We start from the raw sequence: 22,884 nt of genomic DNA, 5'->3' as shown, positions 1-22,884 counted from the left end.
AAAACAGCTGTCTGTCCCGAGCTTAACTGGCGCAGGAAACTCTTGAGGGCCCGGGAATAGGGTAGTTGATACAATGTTGCAAGTTCGCTAGCAAAAGCTTTAGCCGGACCCAGTGATGATTTGATACAATGTTGCACAAGTCAAGACAGATAGAAAGGGAGAGGTGGAGTAGAGAAATACATGTGATTGAAAGAACCAGAATTTTCATCAGGATATTTTCTACTGTTTTATTTTGTCGACTTTAGGCCTACTGTATGTATTTTACTTAGCTGACGATGGAAGTTGTAGGCCAACTGCAGCATTGGCCTACAGGCTATCTCTGAATTCTATACTCTCATTTCATTAACCTCCTATGGATCACAGTGTATCAATGTGTCCATATGGGAGAGGCTGGTCCTCTCACCATAGTTACATTTTAACATTTAGATTTTTATCTTTTTATTCAGATTTTTATAATTAACCACGTGACAATGATTTCGAGAAAAGTTATTATTGAAATTAAACTGTTCCACGAAAATGCGCATATAAAAATAATCATAACTGGCATGCAGATCGGTAGAAATAGTAGGATAAATTGTAAGCCAATCTTGAAACTAACAAGCTACCTATGGTCTTTACTATTACACTCATAAAAAAATTGTGAACACGCAAGCTTGTGCACACATAGGAGGTCCCGCAAAAAAATGCACCCCTCTATGGAAATTGAAGGCCCATTCAACTGATTTGTTCTGGCGCTGGCCCTGTTTGTACTCATCCATATTCCCAGTCACCTTAAAATGCATTGGTTCACGCTTTCAGTTTGGCGCAGATGTTTCCATCTATCCACGGTTTTTGGTTTGGATAAGTTCTAATCGTCTCAGTGGGAACAACATCCTCTATGCACTTCCTGATGAACTCAGAGTCAGCGTATACGTCAATGTTATTCTCAGAGGCAACCTGGAACATATCCCAGTCCAGTTGATCAAAACAATCTTGAAGCTTAGATTCCGATTGGTTAGACCAACATTGAACAGTCCTTACCACGGGTACTTCCTGTTTAAGTTTCTGCCTATGGGCAGGGAGGTGCAGAATGGAGGAGTGATCTGATTTGCCAAAGGGAGGGCGGGGGAGGACCTTGTAGCCTTCCCAGAAGGGCGATTAGTAATCGTCAAGAATTCTTGATGAGCGAGTAGCGAAAACAATGTGTTGATAAAACTTCGGTAGCTTTTTCCTCAGATTTGTTTTATTAAAGTCCCCAGCTACAATAAATGCGGCCTCAGGATATGCGGTTTCCAGTTTAGTTCCTTGAGAGCTGTCCCGGTGTTGGCTTGATGAGAAATATACATGGCCTTGAGATGACCGAAGATAATTCTCTCAGGAGGTAATGCGGTCAGCATTTGATAGTGAAGTATTCAAGACCAGGAGAACAAAAGGACTTGAGTTCCTGTATGTTACCACAATCACACCATGAGTAGTTAATCATGAAACATACACCACCACCTTTCTTTTTTCCCAGAGAGTTATTTTTCCTGTCTGCGCGATATACAGAGAACCTTGCTGGCTGTCTGGATGGGGACAGTATATCTGGAGAGAGCCATGATTCTGTCTACTTTATTGACCAAGGACTGAACATTAGCGAGTAATATACTCGGAAGCAGTGGATGGTATGCACGTGTCCTGAGTCGGACTAAAAGCCCARTCCGTATTCCTCCTCTCGGTCGCCGAATCATGGAGCAACCCTTGGGATGAGTGGAAATGCCTCGGGGGTACAAACAAATGATCTAAATCAGTAAAGTTACATTTCTAGTCGAAATGGTGGTGAGTGACCGGCGATCTAATATCCAAAAGTTATTTCTGTCTGTAGGTAATAATGCAAGAAACGTTTTGAGCATATAATGTAAGCAAATAAAACACACACAAAAAAAATACTGCAAAGTTGGCTGGGAGCTAGGAAATGGGCGACCATGTCTGTCGGCACCATCTTGTCTTCAGGTCTAGGGCATCTTCTWAGAGGCATATGTCACACAGCAGCAACGTACCAAACATTTGATGTTGAACAAGAAGAGCCCTCGGAATGGAATAAGACTAGGGATGCTTCCACTTTGAGGTTTTGGCCTGGGCCCTCCTTAAAAGGATTTGTTTTTAAGCAAAATAAGGCTGGGAATCAATCCAACACAGCACACAGCGATAGACTTTTAAAGGCAATTTCCACAATGTCTGCAGAGATCACGTCCACAAATGGCCAACTGTAGTTTATCTCTACAATCATCAATAATTAACAAAGTTCATATTCTCTCCAACAAAAATGCCATATTTTCACATTCATCTGACACATACCCCACTAAATAAGAGCATGGCGGAGTTGCATATTATGACCTATTTTCTGATTCCAGTTTGAATCATCAGTCAGAGGCGTCTTTTACCAGACGACATTGTGTTTCATTCTGCAAAAGTTTCTCTGAGGATGTAGTAGAGGCCTCCATGCAGGCATGTGTTGGCCTAGTCATTGTCACGGSTCTGAGCACTAGTAGTAGCACTGTTGCTTTTCATTTTTACCATACTGTACATGCCATTGAGAAGTTTCTGTAATAATAGCCAATTAATGGACTAAAAACAACGCTCAATGGAGAATCTCCTTTGAAAGTGCTTTTTTAGTCCAGAAGTAGTCTGCAAAAGTTCGGAAAACTAGCACTGAACAACAAGCCTAGCTGGAAAGTCCTGAAAAGTAGTTCTGGATGTGAAGGAATGTGGTAACCACCTTGAACGCCCTATGGATTAATTCATCTGAAGCCTTGACTGACTGGCAGGATGAACTTGTTAACCTCAACCTGTATTAGGAGTGGGGGTTTAAAATAATTTAAATATTCTAATAGTATCATGAACTTTAGTTGGATATCCAGATATTCTAAATAGATGTCTTATTTTGACCTGTTACCTGCACTGTTGCGCGAGAGGCTGGCGCTCTATTGCTGCAGCTGCTGAGGGGCAGGTGAGATGGAAGTGAGCAGACGGAGTGAGAGAGAGACCAGTAACCAAGGCAACTCGGCTACAGTCAAGACTAGCCAACTTCTAGTAGTCACAATGTTATTTATCYTCCCATATAAGAGTGCCTGTCTTGACAGGAGTAGCCTAGAGAAGCTAGCCAGCTATAGCTAGCTAGGCTAATTGTTGAGAACACATGATGCGCTTTCTCCCCAACCACATTCAGATAACACACCAGCCTACTTGTTGGTTGCTCGTTGTAGCCTGGTTCTCATTTCACTAACTTTTAATTCCATAATTGTATTCCATCTTGCATTGCATTTAGTGAACTCTCACTCCACTTGCTATACATTGAGCCTCTTTGCAGCTTTGATTGTCCAACATAAACAAGCTTCACACGTGAAGGCTACCAGTCTTTTTATAGGGTGTCATAAAAACAACGTTAAAAAAGACACATCCTACCTCAGAGGCTTAATCCGGCGTGGCCGGATTATCATTTAACAGACGCTCTTACCCAGAGCGATTTACAGGAGCCTTGCCTTGCTCAAGGGCACATCGACAGCTTTCTCACCTAGTTGGCACGGGAATTCGAACCAGTGACGTTTCAGTTACTAGCTCAACGCTCTTAACCTCTAGGCTACCTGCCACCCTAAAAATGAAGAGAAACATTAGTCTGGGTCTGAGACTATAGTAATACTACACAGGTGTAGGGAGTTTCCTTACAGGCATATGCCACACACAGGCAACGTACCAAACATTTGATGTGGAAGAAGAAGAGCCCTCGGGAATAGTTTGAGACTAGGGATGCTTCCACTTTGAGATTTTGACCTGGGCCCTCCTTGAAAGGATTTGTTTTGTAAACTAAATAAGGCCTGGATTCAATCCAACGCAGGCCATTTCCACGATGTCCGCAGAGATCAAATCCACAAATGGCCAACTGTGGTTTTCATCAACAATCAATGAAGTCCATATTCTCTCCAACAAAAATTCCATGTTTTCACATTCATCTCAAACATACCCCACTAAATAATAGCATGGTGGAGTTGCATATTAGGGCCTGCTTTCCTGGCATTATGTTGAGGAGACTTTATGAAATATAGTTGATCAATCTCTTCCTCCCCTATCTCCTGTGAGTCAGTCATCTTCCCCTTTGAGTCCAACCTCTTCCAGMTACCTGTTAACTAATGGATTTAACAGTGACTGACTACACTGCTGGGGACTAAACGTTATGGAACTCCCATAAAAACAAACTTTTAAATCACTAATAATAAATCCTCTGATACAACACATTGGAAACATTGAGATTTGAGCCAGAAACAAATATTTTTCAGTTTTTCATGTTTGTTGGTAACATATCACAAAGCGCTCAAGACTAATATATTTTGCAGGCAGAACAGACGTTAATATCTCCAATCAACTGACCTGAAAACAAACATAAATCTATGAATACCTATGAAGTAAGACTTTGAACGTTTCATAAATATTCTATTAAGGACAAGAACAAATTGTATTTTACTAGTCTCCCCAAAACTGCTGAAGTGAAGCAGCTTCAATTGTAAAACATGTCACTTATCTTATCAGCACTGTTCAGGATGTTTGGAAGCTAAGAAGAGGACTGAACTACTTATAAGCAAATGGACAGGGATATTTAGTGAGAAAAAGTTTTACTTACTATGACTGGTTGTCTTATCTGGCTACCTTAAGATCATTACCTCTACATAAGAGCYTCTGCTAAATGGCTAAAATGTKAATGTACAGATGAGGGAGGGAGTAGGTATGAGAGGCTAGGGCAGTATTAATACAGTATTTCATCTATCACAATTCACAATGTAAACAACAGTTTCCATTCAAGACACATTACTCAAACAAACGACTAGGTAGCGTTGTAACCTCATCTAACTACTGAAAAGCAGTAACCATCATATCATCCAGAGTTTTATGGGCTTGACTGTTGTTTTAAAGGGGGGGGGGGGTGTCATGATAAAGAATGCAGAGAGCAGAAAATCTTTTCAGCAGAGGTATTTCAGCTAAACTTGTTTTGTAATACAGCTAAGGGATGGAGTTGTGATGAAGTAAGACAGTTGTGCTAAGCTCATGATGATTTATAAGTTATATTCTTCAAGAATCAACAGTAACTCATCTATCTGCTGAAGAGATTGTCTGCTCTCCACATTCTTTATCAGGACAATAACCCCCCCGACAGTGCCGTCACTTGTTTTGGTATACAGCTAAGGTGGAAGCAAATGGCTTTTTTGTCCTGATAAAGAATGCAGACAATCTCTTCAGCAGATAGATGAGTTACGGTGAAAAGGTCTTGGCACACCAACCTTTCCTGGAATACAGCAGTAGTCTGTCTGAGGCTGAGCGTCCCATCTTTAAAGCTACAGTCTGGGATTTGTTTTTCAGCTAAACGACAGCCCCACCACTTGTTTTGTAATACAGCTAAGGAATGGAGTTGTGATAAAGTAAGACAGTTGTGCTAAGCTCATAACAATGCATGAGTTATATTAGACAAGAATCAAAGGGTAAATATCAAGAATGGAAATAACCCTTAAACAGATTCCGAGGAGTGAGGCATGGCTTCTGCAGCTGCTCCGTGGGCCAGAGAGAGGAGTAGTGCTGACTGCTGACTGCTGACAGCTGACGCCATATGAAGTCATTAAGAAACATAGGCAGTGCGTCCCAAATGGCACCCTATTCCCTATATAGTGCACTATATAGGGAATACGGTGCCATTTGGAACACATACATAGCTTTCCTCTCAGAAAGGTGTTGAAGAGCCAAGCAGTGATAGAAGGAAAGGTGAGTATTAAGTGAAAAACTTACACAGAGTCAGCATGGAAAGAGGAGACTCGTTTCCAGAAAAAAGTTGAAATCTTTCTCTCCATTTTGTCCCAAAAAGGACTATGAACACATGACTGATATTCCCTTAGACACTGAGGCTCCCTATAATTCTCCATCAAAAGTTGTTGAGTAGCCTAATTGGTACTGGCTGTTGACAAAGTCTATCAGTAGCCTATTCTATTCTAAAAGCAACCAATCCTGAACACATAATAAAACCAAGCCAAGTCAACCTGGATACCATCATCTCTTCAACTTTTCAACTTTCCCTCTGAGTACTGTTGAACACGTGGAAGTGAGTTATACAACCTTTATGTGATTTAAACACTGACTAAGTCTCCACCCCAGGCTTTTGGACCAAGTCCTGATCTTTACTGATCCTAGAGGGCTTCCATATTCTCCCAACAAGAAAACTTGCAATATCAGGGGATCTCATAGGAACAAAGCATATTAAGCAACTTGATCAAGGAAATGTTCTGTATCTACCACTTCAGKCGAGGTACAAAATATACACTGAGTATACAAAACTTTAAGAACACCTGATCTTTCCATGACAGACTGACCAGGTAGATCCAGGTGAAAGCTATGATCCCTTATTGATGTCACTTGTTGAATCCACTTCAATCAGTGTAGATGAAGGGGAGGAGACAGGTTAAATAAGGATTTTTAAGCCTTGAGACAATTGAGACATGGATTGTGTATGTGTGCCATTCAGAGGGTGAATGGGCAAGACAAAACATGTAAGTGCCTTTGAACAGGGTATGGTAGTAGGTTCCAGGCGATTTTTCCATGCTCAACAGTTTACCGTGTGTATCAATAATGYTCCACCACCCAAAGGACATCCAGCCAACTTGACACAACTGTGGGAAGCATTGGAGTCAACATGGGCCAGCATCCCTGTGAAATGTTCCGACACCTTGTGGGGGTGTGAAACTCAATATTAGGAAGGTTATAAAACAGCAAATTATTAGAGCAGTAAAGGAAACTGATATAAATACGAATGGAACACTCACTGACACTTTAATCGATTTGACAGTTTATGATATCTGTGGCCCCAAATATAGTTTGAATCCCCAAGCCGACAACCTGGAAATGTGTCAATGTGCCTTTGAGCAAGGCACTAACCCCAAATTGTTCTGAGGGTGTCTCAAGCAGAGTTGGGCCATGCAAAAAACACATTTCCAAATCACACAGGCATATTAATAAACACTTGTACATGTGTGAAACAGAACAAATACAAGCACCCAAATTATTATTTGATTAAATATGTGTGGTGGTCATACAACATACATCGCTTTACCTCAGGTGCTGAGTGTACTCTATATTTATTTCATACCATATTATGGACAGCAATCCACATCCAAACTACATCAGACTGGGAGTTGATCTGTGCAGGCTCCTTCCTCCCACACAGACCCACCAATCATATTCCTGCATATTGCACATTTTAGAGCACTATCAATAATATCAAAGCCTTTGATGACAAAAGCCTTCTCACACATCTGCAAAGCATTAATCATTGTTTTTCCTTGGAACACTAAAAGAATGGAATACATTTTACTACACTGTAAATCTGACATAAATACATTTCTAAAGTTTACATTGCCATCCATTAAGATAATCCTAAAGTAGTTTGTCCCTCTATGACATCAGTCTATTACAGTCTATCAATCAGTTTATCTCTATCCACTATAAGTATCCTAATCTCCGTAAAGGCTCTGAAACACCGGTAGCGCTTGCCGGCCGAGAGTCGCAATTTGCAAACCGAGTGCAAAGCGGGCGAAAATGTCGGCAGTCAGACGTCCATCAGCCGGTGGTCCTTTAACTTTGTAGAGTGGTGTGATGAATCACACTTGGTCCTCAATACTAAAAAGATCAAAGAGATGTGCATAGACTTCAGGAAGCGAACAACACCCACCTCTGCAACATCTATCAAAGGTCAGAACATAGAGATTGTAGAGTGTGGCAAGATGGCGCCGACAGAGAGGGTAGCCTCGCTTCTAGTCCTTAGGAAACTATGCAGTATCTTTTTTTTTATGTATAATTTCTTACATTGTTAGCCCAGAAAATCTTAAGTGTTATTACATACAGAACTATTGGATATGAGAGCAACGTCAAGTTACCAACATTACGACTAGGAATACGACTTTCCCCGAAGTGGATCCTTTGTTCGCACCACCACCCAGGGCATTTAATCTGATTCCAGAGGGCGGCCCAAAGCAACGTCGCCGGCAGAAGAGGTAGACGGAGCGGCCTTCTGGTCAGACTTCGGAGGCGTGCACACCACCCATCGCTTCGGAGTATATTACTCGCCAATGTCCAGTCTCTGGATAACAAGGTTGACAAAATTAGGGCATGGGTTGCTTTCCAGAGAGACATCAGGGATTGTAACATACTCTGTTTCACGGAKACCTGTCTCTCTCGGGATATGTTGTCGAAGTCAGTACAGCCACCGGGATGCTTTATGCGTCACGCCGACAGAAATAAACATCTCTCTGGGAAGAAGAAGGGCGGGGGTGTATGCCTCATGATTAACGGCTCATGGTGTAATCGTAACAACATACAGGAACTCAAGTCAATTTGTTCACCTGACCTAGAATTCCTCACAATCAAATGCCGACCATATTATCTCCCAAGAGAATTCTCGTCGGTTATTGTCACAGCCGTGTATATTCCCTCTCGAGGGAACTTCACTGGACTCTATGCAAACTGGAAACCATATATGGTTTAATAAAGCACATTCGAGAACAAGGCTACCTAAATTCTATCAGCATACTGATTGTAGCACTCATGCGGGCAATACTCTGGATCACTCCTACTCTAACTCCACGATGCATACAAGGCTCTCCCCCGCCCTCCTTTTGGCCAATCTGACCATGATTCCATTTTGCTCCTCCCGTCCAATAGGCAGAATCTCGAACTGTATGTACCTGTGACAATAACTAGTCAATGSTGGTCTGACCAATCGGAATCCACGCTTCAAGATTGTTTTGATCACGCGGGCTGGAATATGTTCCAGGTAGCCTCAGATAATAATAGCGATTTATAAGCTGATTCGGAGAGTGAGTTTATAAGGAAATGCATTGGAGAGCACCAGCTGTTCTAGATGACTGTGTGGCAAAGCTCTCGGTAGCCGATGTGAGCAAGACCTTTAAACAGGTCAACATTCACAAAGCCGCGGGGCCAGACGGATTACCATGACGTGTACTCAAAGCATGCGCGGACCAACTGGCAAGTGTCTTCACTGACATTTTCAACCTCTCCCTGACCTAGTCTGTAATACATACATGTTTCAAGCAGACCACCATAGTTCCTGTGCCCAAGGAAGKGAAGGTAACCTGCCTAAATGATTACCGCCCCGTAGCACTGACGTCGGTAGCCATGAAGTGCTTTGAATGGCTGGTCATGGCTCACATCAACAGCATCCTCCCGGATACCCTAGACCCACTCCAATTCGCATACCGCCCCAACAGATCCACAGATGACACAATCTCAATCGCACTCCACACTGCCCATTCCCACCTGGACAAAAGGAACAACTACATTGGTTCCTCCTTTAAAAGTTGAGAGCTTACGCTGCGGGACTTAGAGGTACCCAGGGTCGCGGCTTCAATGCTCCAGACCACCACCAGGGGGACTTAGAGGTACCCAGGGTTGCGGCTTCAATGCTCCAGACCACCACCAGGGGGACTTAGAGGTACCCAGGGTCGCGGCTTCAATGCTCCAGACACCACCAGGGGGATAGACGGTACCCAGGTCGCGGCTTCAATGCTCCAGACCACCACCAGGGGGACTTAGAGGTACCCAGGGGTCCGGCTTCAATGCTCCAGCCCACCACCAGGGGGACTTAGAGGTACCCAGGGTCGCGGCTATCATGCTCCAGACCACCACCAGGGGGACTTAGAGGTACCCAGGGTCGCGGCTTCAATGCTCGAGGACCACTGCAAGGTGGTGTTAGAGCACTCATTATGCATTTAGGTCCCAAGATTTTTATATGACCAATCATATCGAGTGGTTCCAATGATGAATTTGATGCGAGCCACCCGTCCCTGGTGACTTTCTTCAGCAAAGATGGCTGACAAAACATTACCGCGGAAGCTAATTTAAGTAATTATAACGTAATAACGAGTCAAGAGAAGAATGTACAATTGAGAGGAATACGTTAGTTAATGTAGAGAAACGATTGTGTCACGTTCTGACCATAGTTTTTGTGTGTTTTACTTGTTTTAGTGTTGGTCAGGACGTGATCTGGGTGGGCATTCTGTTGTGTCTAGTTTCTCTGTTTCTATGTTTGGCCTAATATGGTTCTCAATCAGAGGCAGGTGTTTTGTGTTGTCTCTGATTGGGAATCATATTTAGGTGGCTTGTTTTGTATTGGGGTTTGTGGGTGGTTGTTTCCTGTCTTTGTGTTCGTTTCACCAGAGAGGACCGTTTCGGTTTGCCACGTTTGTTATTTTTGTATTTTGTAAGTGTTCACGTTATTCGTCTTGATTAAATCATGTTGAGCACAAACTACGCTGCGTCTTGGTCCGATCCCTGCTACACCTCCTCTTCAGACGAAGAGGAGGAAGGCTGCCGTTACAGATTGTGCATATTTTTTTGTCATAAAGTTAATTTACGAAAATATTTAGCAAGTTTTTATTCAGTCATATCCAATACCAGGTGTATCAAACTCCATTCTTTYAATGATGCTGTGTCTGCATGAATGCATTACAATTATACACTTCAACAGTGTTTACCACTCCTGCTCCTGGGACATCAATGTTTATATATTCTAACTATGCAATAGACTAGAAACATGATTTAAGTAAAGGCTGATTTGTAATTCATATATACAGAATAAAAAACGAGATGGCAGTAACAATCCAGGCTATTTGCTCTGAGACCGGCATAATAATATAATGAAACAAGCAGGGAGCAGGTATCGAACCCTCAACATTCTAGCCCGAAGTCCAGCACGCTATTGACTGTGCCCAAATGTATTAATTGGGGTTGGGGCCGATTGTGGCTAAAAACACTTCATAAATTGGAATCTTGAACATGAGTAAAGGGGAAAAAGTATTATTAGTTTTTCACAAGCGTAGCAGGATGGGCTATTAGCTGAACAATAGACTATTCAAGGTGTGCCACAAGGTGTGCCGCAGTATGACGCAACTTTTAAAAAGAGGAACCACTGTATGTGAGAATGCTGTTCATTGACTACAGCTCAGTGTTCAACATCATACTGCCCACGCAGCTCATCACTAAGCTAAGGACCCTGGGACTAAACACCTCCCTCTGCAACTGGATCCTGAACTTCCTGACGGGCCGCCCCCAGGTGGTAAGGTTATGAAACAAAACGTCTGCCACGCTGATCCTTAGTCCCGTCCTTTACTCGCTGTTCACCCACGACTGCGTGGCCAAACACGACTCCAACACCATCATTATGTTTGCTGACGACACAACAGTGGTAGGCCTGATCACCAACAACGATGAGACAGCCTATAGGGAGGAGGTCAGAGACCTGGCAGTGTTGTGCCAGGACAACAACCTCTCCCTCAATGTGAGCAAGACAAAAGAGCTGATTGTGGACTACAGGAAAAGGCGGGCCGAACAGGCCTCCATTAACATCGACGGGGCTGCAGTGGAGCGGGTCGAGAGTTTCAAGTTCCTTGGTGTCCACATCACCAACAAACTATCATGGTCCAAACACACCAAGACAGTCATGAAGAGGGCAAGACAAAACCTTTTCCCCCTCAGGAGACTGAAAAGATTTAGCATGGGTCCCCAGATCCTCAAAAGGTTCTACAGCTGCACRATCGAGAGCATCCTGARCGGTTGCTGACKGGTTGCATCACCGCCTGGTATGGCAACTGCTCGGCATCTGACCGTAAAGCGCTACAGAAGGTAGTGCMTACGGCACAGTACATCACTGGGGCCAAGCTTCCTGCCATCCAGGACCTATATAATAGGTGGTGTCATAGGAAAGCCCATAAAATTGTCAGAGACTCCAGTCACCCAAGTCATAGACTGTTTTCTCTGCTACCGCATGGCAAGCGGTACCGGAGCGCTAAGTCTAAGACCAAAAAGCACCTTAACAGCTACCCTCAATCCATAAGACTGCTGAACAATTAACCGGACTATTTACATTGGACTGCCCCCCACCCCTCCATTGGTTTTGTACACTGCTGCTACTCTCTGTTTTTTATCTATGCATAGTAACTTCACCCCTACCCACATGTACAAATTACCTCAACTAACCTGTATCCCCGCACACTGACTCGGTACCCCCAGTATATAGCCTCATAATTGTTATTTTATTGTGTTACTTTTTATCATTTTACATTTMGATTATTTGGTAATTTTTCTTAACTCATCTTGAACTGCATTGTTGGTTAAGGGCTTGTAAGTAAGTATTTCACGGTAAGGTCTGTATTCGGAGTATGTGACAAATYACACAACTCTAAACTCTGWATGTTTGGGTATAAAGTGTATATTTATGTTGTATATACAGGGCACATTTGTTAAAATAAAGGTYCAAATAAATAAATGAAAGGCCTGCTTACTCGTTGAATACATTTTTTTCATCCAAACCAAGGTTAGGGATCGCTGTTCTGATGTCCAGAAGCTGTTTTTGGTTATAGGAAATGATGGCAGAAACATTATTTGCCCAAAAAACAAGATCAGAGTAAAAAAATTGACAAAATAGCAGAATTGGTCAGGAGCCCGTAAGGCTGCTGCTATCCAATGCAGCTCCATCTTCCAAGAGTGTTTGCAAGTGTGTGTTTTCATACGTGTGTGCCTGCATGCTAAATACCCCACTGGGGATGTTTAATACCCCACTAAGCAGTGTGTCCAGAGAACACTCAGCGCCATAGCACAAGCCATTCTTACCTGTAAATCAACATGCTCTCCAACTACTCTGCTTCCTTCCAGCTCCACTTTCACTCCTGTCTCTGTTTAGTCCATCAGAGATATTTATAATTTCTACCTCGGATTTCAGGGTTTCATGGTTCAGTTCAATCCTAGTGCTGGTATCAAAAAACATCCTTCATCTTCATGGTGTTTGAAGTGATGAAAGTTTGAGTTACAGTACACTGAGTTGTGTTAGACCCTAAACAGAGACAGAACTAGGCTACTTTTAGAAATACTGGTAGCCAGTTTAATTATTTAGTTGTGTGTTGATTAACGTCACTGCTATTTTGAGGAAAGAAGCAGTGCCCTAGAGGCCCCTGTTAACCCCACTTGACTTGACTGGATGTTAGGCCAAAGTGTTCCTTTCCATCACCATGCGAGGTGAGAGTTGTAAAACGGATTGAGTGCCTCTGTCATCCTGTCTTGATGACTCCAGATTCAGGAGGAGAGCTAAAGAACTATAAACCACACTGCAACTTTAAATCTGACACATTGAGTTCAGTATGTTGAAAAATATATATTCATCCACAATGAGATGAGACTGGGAGTTCATGGAGGGTGACTAAGGGCACTGAATATCGATATGCACTTTCGTCTGCAATTCGACTGCTGTTCGTTCAGCGCGTTTACTTTACGTTACGGACTTTTTTGTTGCAGAATCATGAACACGTTTAAAGTGGCATTTAAATACAGTAGACTTGATCAAATTGATCAGAAATACAGTGTAGACATTGTTAATATTGTAAACGACTACTGTAGCTGGAAATTGCTGATTCTGAATGGAATATCTACATAGGCGTACAGAGGGCCACTATCAGCAACCATCACTCCTGTGTTCCAATGGCACGTTGTGTTTGCTAATCCAAGTTTATCATTTTAAAAGGCTAAATGATCATTAGAAAACCCTTTTGCAATTATGTTAGCACAGCTGAAAATTGTTGTTCTGATTAAATAAGCAATAAAACTGGCCTTCTTTAGGCTAGTTGAGTATCTGGAGCATCATTAGTGGGTTCGATTACAGGCTCAAAATTGCCAGAAACAAATAACTTTCTTCTGAAACTTCTCAGTTTATTCTTGTTCTGAGAAATGAAGGCTATTCCATGAGAGAAATTGCCAAGAAARTGAAGATCTCGTACAACGCTGTGTACTACTCCCTTCACAGAACAGCGCAAACTGGCTCTAACCAAAATAGAAAGAGGAGTGAGAGGCCTCGGTGCACAACTGAGCAAGTGGACAAGTACATTAGAGTGTCTAGTTTGAGAAACAGATGCCTCACAAGTCCTCAACTGGCAGCTTCATTAAATAGTACCCACAAAACGCCAGTCTCAACGTCAACAGTGAAGTGGCGACTCTGGGATGCTGGACTTCTAGGCAGAGTTGCAAAGAAAAATCCATATCTCAGACTGGCCAATAAAAAGAAAAGTTTAAGATGGGTAAAAGAACACAGACACTGGACAGAGGAACTCTGCCTAGAAAGCCAGTATCCCGGAGTCGCCTCTTCACTGTTGACGTTGAGACTCGTGTTTTGCGGGTACTATTTAATGAACCTGGCAGACCTTTAGTACAAAGTGGGATTCAACTAATCTAATAATCCTGGGGGTTTTCCTTTCCATGGAATCCACACAGCAGACATTACCAGACATGGGTTCAAATATTTTTCGAAATCCTTTCAATTAATTTGATAGAGCTTGCCTGGCACAATATTACCAATGGTATAGTCCCAAAATTGCTAACCCCACCCATATGGCACKCAGGGCAGACTCAAGCAAACACTCAAAGTATTTGAAAAAACAAACACATACCATCATTTGAACCCAGGTCTGTAATCCCAGGGGTTCTCCATGGAATCCAACACAGCAGCAGAAATCACAGTGTGTTTTTGTATGCTGGGCCTCCCTCTGAAGCTGTGTCCAATATCCGATTGATAGGAAAGGAAGTCCAAGGGGAGCAGGACAACAAAATAAACCAGAAGCCTTATTCTATGTCTGGTTAATGAATTACCACCATGCTCAGACTGACTTGAGTCTGTACGGATATTTCTTTCACAATAAGTTAACAAGAGAGGGAGCGAGGTGAGTTGGAGGAAGTATAGTACATGACTAGTATACTACAACAGTATGTGGACACCTGCTTGACAAACATATCATTCCAAAATCAAGGGCATTAATATGGAGTTAGTCCCCCCTTTGAACTATAACAGCCTCCACTCTTCTGGCAAGGCTTTCTACTAGATGTTGGAACATTGCTGCGGGGACTTGCTTCCATTCAGCCACAAGAGTATTAGTTAGGTCGGGCACTGATGTTGGGCGATTAGGCCAGGCTCGCAGTCGGTGTTCCAATTCATGCGAGTCAAGTTCTTCCACACCAATCTCGACAAACCATTTCGCTATGGACCTCGCTTTGTGCAAGGGGGCATTGRCATGCTGAAACAGGAAAGGGCCTTCTCCAAACTGTTGCCACAAAGTTGGAAGCACAGAAGTGTCTAGAATGTCAATGTATGCTGTAGCAGTAAGATTTCCCTTTATTGGAACTAAGGGGCCTAGCCTGAACCATGAAAAACAGCACCAGACCATTATTCCTCCTCCACCAAACTTTACAGTTGGCACTATGCATTGGGGCAGGTAATGTTCTCCTGGCATCTGCCAAACCCAGATTCGTCCATCGGACTGCCAGATGGTGAAGCGTGATTRATCACRCCAGAGAACACGTTTCCACTGCTCCAAAGTCCAATAGTGGCGAGCTRTACACCACTCCAGCCGACGCTTGGCATTGCGATTTTATACACCTGTCAGCAACGGGGGTGGCTGAAATACTCGAATCCACTAATTTGAAGGGGTGTACACATAATTTGTTATATACAGTATACAGTGCCTTCAGAAAGTATTCAGACCCATTTGATTGTTCCACAATTTGTTACGTTACAGCCTCATTCTAAAATGTATCAAATGGTTTTTCCCCTCATCAATCTACACACAATACCTCATAATGACAAAGCAAAATCAGGTTGAGAAATGTCTGCTAATTTATAAAAAAATGAAAAAAATGAAATATCACATTTACATAAGTATTCAGACCCTTTACTCAGTACTTTGTTGAAGCATCTTTGGCAGCAATTACAGCATCGAGTCTTCTGGGGTATGACGCTATAAGCTTGGCACACCTGTATTCTCCCTTTCTTCTCTGCAGATGCTCTCAAGCTGAAAAACCCCACAGCACGATGCTGCCACCACCATGCTTCACCGTAGGGATGGTGCCAGGTTTCCTCCAGACGTGACACTTGGCATTCAGGCAAAATAGTTCAATRTTGGTTTCATCAGACCAGAGAATCTTGTTTCTTATGATCTGAGATTCTTTAGGTGCCTTTTGGCAAACTCCAAGCGGGCTGCCATGTGCCTTTTACTGAGGAGTGGCTTCCGTCTGGCCACCCTACTATAAAGGCCTGAGTGGTGGAGAGCTGCAGTGATGGTTGTCCTTCTGGAAGGCTCCACAGAGCTCTGTCAGTGACCATCGGGTTATTGGTCACCTCCCTGACCAAGGCCCTTCTCCCCCGATTGCTCAGTTTGGCCGGATGGCTAGCCCTAGGAAGAGTCTTGGTGGTTCCAAACTTATTTTATTTAAGAATGATGGATGCCACTATGTTCTTGGGGACCTTCAATGCTGCGGACATTTTTTTGTACCCCTCCCCAGATCTGTGCCATGACACAATCCTGTCTCGAAGCTCTACGGACAATTTATTTTGACCTCATGGCTTGGTTTTTGTTCTGACATTCACTGTCAACTGTGGGACCTTATATAGACAGCTGTGTGTATTTCTAAATCATGTCCAATCAATTGAATTTACCACAGGTGGACTCCAATCAAGTTGTAGAAAAATCTCAAGGATGATCATTGGAAASAGGATGCACCTGAGCTCAATTTCGAGACTCATAGCAAAGGGTGTGAATACTTATGTAAATAAGGTATCTGTTTTTTATTTTTAATAGATTCGCAAAAATGTCTAAAAACCTGTTTCTGCTTTGTCATTATGGGTTATTGTGTGTTGATTGCTGAGGAATGCATTTTATTTAATCAATTTTAGAATAAGATGTGACAAAATGTGGAAAAAGTAAAGGGGTCTGAACACTTTCCAAAGGCACTGTATATGTGAAAGACAGACCAGAGAAGAAGACAATAGAATGCGGAGGAGAGAGGGTGTAATTTTAAGAGGTGATCGGCCAGTCCTCACCTCAGGTGTAGCAGGGTTAAAGGTCACGTTGAGGATGGTGTCAGAGTGTCTCTCGAGCTTGTGGAGGTAGCTGCTGCTGCGGATGTCATACACATAGGCCTGCAGAGAGCAGAAAGGGGGTACATCAAAATATTTTGGCTGCTGATGTCAAAACGTAAAGTATAAGGTAGTCAATCTGTAACTTATAAACCTTCAAAGAAAGTCTGGATACTGCAGAAGAGGACCAACATAATAAAGTCTGTAGGTATTTGATTATTTTGTACAATTTGGAAGTTTCTACTCCAATCTCTTCTCCACGAACAAACTTACAAACCAAAGTAAAGAGACTTTTCACAGTGTGTAAAAAATAAGAAAGAACAGTGAGTGAAAGATAGTTGGAGAGGAGGAAGAAGAGGAGGAGGAAGAGGAGGAGGGAAAGGAGGGATGAGGACGGGGGACCATAAGCCATGAACACAGATAAAACCAGATGTGGGGATGTTTGTTACCAGACGACGACTCATCAGATTCCTGCAGCTGCTTTTTATTAGGCTTCCCCGAAAAAGGCATGGGGATAGTGCTCCCTAGAAGGGCCCATAGCATGGTAGAGATACAGAGCTACAGATACAACCATAGAAATATAATTACTAGAATGTACATTCTTATTGATGCACTCTGATGGGGTTTGTAAGGCCAGGGCATCACATCAGGCAGTTGGAACAGGAAGGAATCCTCAATGAGGGGTCCAGTCCTGCTACCTCACCACAGAGGTCATCTGGCCCTGCAAGCCTTGCCTCATTCCAGCCTGAGGCCCCCTATAGATCTCCACAACAGCTGTAGAGTAAGAAAGGTAGGGGGTAACYGAACACACCTCTGAAGCCTAACATCAGGGCCTACAGTCTCATAATCTATGGCAATAATGACCAGGTCTCCCTTGGGACAGAGGTCTTCTGACATCAATGGGATTGGTTAAATGAAGATTAAATAAAAAAAGACGGACAACATGCCGTAGGGTGATTCATTTTAAAATCGGCGGATGGTCCAGGGCTCTACAGTGTGACCATTTTACTAGCATATGCACCTAAATATTTTCTTGTGCGACCTGGAATGTTTGTAGGACCACCAGAGTGCCTAGAAAAATAAAGGATTCTAGCTTTAAAATGTCAAATAGTTTTCATTGTACTCCTAAATTTATTTTAGTGCGGCGAATTTAGTGAATAAGGTCCGCGTAGAGTGATGAGGTCATGCATGGTTATGATGATGATCCTAATGTGTGACAACACTATGACTCAGTAGGGTCTACTAGCCTATAGTGATAACTGTTTACTTACACTCAGTGCACAAAACATTAGGAACACCTTCCTAATATTGAGTTACAGCTCCTTTAATCCTCAGAACAGCCTCAATTCATCGGGGCATYGAATCTACAAGGTGTCGAAAGCGTTCCACAGGGATGCTGGCCCATGTTGACTCCAATGCTTTCCACAGCTGTGCCAAGTTGGCTGGATGTCCATTGGGTGGTGGACCATTCTTGATACACATGGGAAATTGTTGAGCGTGAAAAACACAGCAGCGTTGCAMTTCTTGACACACTCAAACTGGTGCACCTGGCACCTACTACCATACCCCGTTCAATGGCACCTCAATACTTTGTCTTGCCCATTCACCCTTTGAATGGCACACATACACAATCCATGTCTCAATTGTGTCAAGGCTTAAAAATCCTTCTTTAATCTGCCTTCTCCCTTTAATTTACAATGATTGAAGTGGATTTAACAGGTGACATCAATAAGGGATCATAGCTTTCACCTGGATTCACCTGGTCAGTCTGTGTCATGTAGTGTTTTGTACACTCAGTGTATATGTACAGTGCCTTCAGCAAGTATTATTCCTAATTTTGTTGTGTTACAGCCTGAATTCAAAATGGATTAAACAAACAAAAAATATCACCCATCAACATACAATACCCCATAAGGACAAATGAAAACATGTTTTTTGAAATGTTGCAAACACCCCTAGGTCAATACTTTGTAAAAGCACCTACAGCTGTGATTACAGCTGTGAGTCTGTATGTGTAAGTCTCTAGGAGCTTTCCATACCTGGATTGTTCAACATTTGACCATTATCTTTTTCAAAWTTCTTCWAACTCTGACATATTCGTTGTTGATCATTGCTAGACAACAATTTTCAGGTCTTGCCATAGATTTTAAGTAGATTTAAGTCAAAACTGTAACTCGGCCACTCAAGAACATTCACTGTCATCTTGGTAAGCAACTCCCGTGTAGATTTGGCCTTGTGTTTTAGGTTATTGTCCTGACTGGGTCTATTGATACACCATCTAAAGTGTAATTAATACCTTTACCATGCTCAAAGGGATATTCAATGTCTGTTTAAAAATAAAATATCACCAATAGGTGTCCTTCTTTGCGAGGCATTGGAAAACCTCCCTGGTCTTTGTGGTCGAATCTGTGTTTGAAATTCACTACACGACTGACGACTTAACAGATAATTGTATGCAGTTGAAGTCGGAAGTTTACATAATGTCACGACTTCCGCCGAAGTCGGTCCCTCTCCTTGTTCGGGCGGCGTTCGGCGGTCGGCGTTGCCGGCCTTCTAGCCATCGCCGATCCACCTTTCATTTTCCATTTGCTTTGTCTTGTCTTCCCACACACCTGGTTCCAATTCCATAATTACATGTTGTGTATTTAACCCTCTGTTTCCCCCATGTCCTRGTCTGGAATTGTTTATTGTAAYTGTATGTGCACGTTATGTCTGGCGTGCGAATGGGTTTTGTCCCATTGTATATATTGTTTTTGTTCATGGTGATTTTTATTATTAAACTGCGCCGTTGGAACACAGTCTTTGCTCTCCTGCGCCTGACTTCTCTGCCGCCAGTGCGCACTCCTTACACCTTAGCCAAATACATTTAAACTCAGTTTTTCACAATTCCTGACATTTAATCATCGTAAAGATTCCCTGTCCAAGGGAGGTTAGGATCACCACTTTATTTTAAGAATGTGAAATGTCAGAATAATAGTAGAGAATGATTTAATTCAGCTTTTATTTCTTTCATCACATCTTCAGTGGTTCAGAAATGTACATATACACTCAATTAGTGTTTGGTAGAATTGCCTTTAAATTGTTTAACTTGGGTCAAACATTTCAGGTAGCCTTCCACAAGCTTCCCACAATATGTTGGGTGAATTTTGGCCCATTCCTCCTGACAGAGCTGGTGTAACCGAGTCAGTTTTGTAGGCCTCCTTGTTCGCACACGCCTTTTCAGTTCTGCTCACAAATGTTCTATGGGATTGAGGTCAGGGCTTTGTGATGGCCACTCCAATACCTTGACTTTGTTGTCCTTAAGCCATTTTGCCACAACTTTGGAAGTATGCTTGGGGTCATTGTCCATTTGGAATAACTATTTGTCACCAAGCTATAACTTCCTGACTGATGTCTTGAGATGTTGCTTCAATATATCCACATCATTTTCATTCCTCATGACGCCATCTATTTTGTGAATTGCACTAGTCCCTCCTGCAGCAAAGCACACCCACAACATGATGCTGCCACCCCGTGCTTCACTGTTGGGATTGTGTTCTTTGGCTTGCAAGCCTCCCCCTTTTTCCTCCAAACATAACGGTCATTARGGCCAAACAGTTCTATTTTTGTTTCATCAAACCAGAGGACATTTCTCCAAAAAGTACGATCTTTGTACCCATGTGCATTTGCAAACCGTAGTCTGGCTTTTTTATGGCGGTTTTGCAAGCATTGACTTCTTCCTTGCTGAGCGGCCTTTCAGGTTATGTCGATATAGGACTTGTTTTACTGTGGATATAGATACTTTTGTACCTGTTTCCTCCAGCACCTTTGCTGTTTTTCTGGGATTGATTTGCACTTTTTGCACCAAAGTACGTTCATCTCTAGGAGACAGAACGTGTCTCCTTCCTGAGCGGTATGACGACTGCGTGGTCCCATGGTGTTTATACTTGCGTACTATTGCTTGTACAGATGAACGTGGTACCTTCAGGCGTTAGGAAATTGCTCCCAAGGATGAACCAGACTTGTGGAGGTCTACAATTGTTTTTCTGAGGTCTCGACTGATTTCTTTTGATTTTCCCATGATGTCAAGTAGTTTGAAGGTAGGCCTTGAAATACATCCACAGGTGCACCTCCAATTAACTCAAATTATGTCAATTAGCCTATCAGAAGCTTCTAAAGCCATGACATAATTTTCTGGAATTTTCCAAGCTGTTTAAAGGCACAGTCAACTTAGTGTATGTAAACTTCCGACCCACTGGAATTGTGATACAGTGAATTATAAGTGAAATAAACAATTGTTGGAAAAATAACTTGTGTCATGCACAAAGTAGACCGACTTGACAAAACTATAGTTTGTAAACAAGAAATTTGTGGAGTGGTTGAAAAACAAGTTTTAATTACTCCAACCTAAATGTGTATAAACTTCCAACTTTAACTGTATGTGGGGTACAGAGATGAGAGTTATTCAAAAATCATGTTAGACACTATTATTGCACACAGAGCGAGTCCATGCAACTTATTATGTGACTTGTTAAAGGAAAACTCCATCAAAAAACAATCTCTGGGTGTTTGTTTCATTAGTAAGTTGTTGACAAAGTCCCAGTATGTTTTGCTTGTCAGCAAGTTTTCAAGATATTTAACTTACAAAATACAGAAATCATCCCTGTATGATGCATACGGTTTTGGGTGGAGTGTTCCTTTAAGCACATTTTTACTCCTGAACTTATTTAGGCTTGCCATAACAAAGGTGTTGAATACTTATTGACTCAAGACATTTCAGCTTTTGATTTTTAATTCCACTTTGACATTATGYGGTACTGAGGGTGTTGGGACAGTGACACATTGGTGGTGATGAGTTTACTAAAAATGGGAGGACAAACTAAGCTCTAAAAGCAAATAAAACAATCAATGTTATTTTTTTGTTTGCAGGTTTAGAGATAGTTTTCCCTCAACACTGGGAGTTGTGTAAGCTGAACATCTAACTTTACAGTTAAAGTCCAGGCAAACACACTGAATCACAAAGCCTTCTGATAACAGCTTTGTTCTAGTGTACTTGCGTACATTCTGTTCTTATTTGAGTGTGTGGAAACTGTGTCATATGATATAGGCCCTTACACAATTTACATTTTTAGGGAGTCTTTTTGGGGGGTGTTCAGTTCTTTTTTGAGAGTTCTTTTTCCATGATTGTCTTGTTGAATATGAAGACAAATATAAATGCCTCTGGCTCACGCCACTCTCAGGGCGGTCACAAATAAGGTATGGTGTAGCTCACTACCGTACACACTTCACCAAGCCCCACCGGCTGCCAAGAAATGCCTGGAAGCGTCCACTCTCAAAGGAGATGCTCTCAAACTTTTGTTGCTTCATCGAGAGAAGACAAGTCCCTGCGATTAATAATCCGACAACCATCAGCATTCATATATTATTCCACTGCTTTCACCAAACACACAGAAGAAAAAAAGGAAGGTAAAGTCGGCTAGGGAGAAGAAGGGATTCTTCAGAAAAATCTTGGATGTCTTACAGACACAGTTTGATACTCACTAGTCTGGAAAAGTAATTAAAACCACTCTGCCTCAACAAAAATGTTGCATTGGAAAAATACCATGAGAGGCGCTATAGGGACATAATATGTCATATCCTCCCTCAAAAACAAATGGGTTGAAGGAGGGAATGCATTTTTAAGTAGATTTAAGTAAAAACTGTAACTCAGCCACTCAGGAACATTCACTGTCTTCTTGGTAAGCAACTCCCGTGTAGATTTGGCCTTGTGTTTAAGGTTATTGTTCTGCTGAAAGGTGACTTCATCTCCCAATGTGTCACGTTCCTTCCTGACCTTATTACCTTTGTTTAGTATTTGTTTAGTTGGTCAGGACGTGAGCTGGGTGGGCATTCTATGTTATGTGTTTCTATGTTTGGTTTAGGGTTGTCTACTAGCCTGATATGGTTCT

At 42.3% G+C, this 22,884-nt stretch overlaps 1 protein-coding gene across 1 annotated transcript in view; it reads right to left on the bottom strand.

Annotated features, from left to right (window-relative positions):
• wdr27 (WD repeat domain 27) overlaps positions 1-22,884 on the bottom strand; it is a 173,387-nt gene that overhangs the window by 38,718 nt on the left and 111,785 nt on the right. Inside the window, exon 24 of the mRNA XM_023993602.2 lies at positions 16,922-17,020. Within this exon, the coding sequence (XP_023849370.2) occupies positions 16,922-17,020 (99 nt within the window). The remainder of the gene's footprint in view (positions 1-16,921; positions 17,021-22,884) is intronic.

The sequence above is a fragment of the Salvelinus sp. IW2-2015 genome, linkage group LG8 (genome assembly GCF_002910315.2).
Source record: "Salvelinus sp. IW2-2015 linkage group LG8, ASM291031v2, whole genome shotgun sequence".
Lineage (NCBI taxonomy): Eukaryota > Metazoa > Chordata > Actinopteri > Salmoniformes > Salmonidae > Salvelinus > Salvelinus sp. IW2-2015.
Note: the sequence above shows the minus strand (reverse complement) of the source record. Positions and strands in the feature narration are given on the sequence as shown.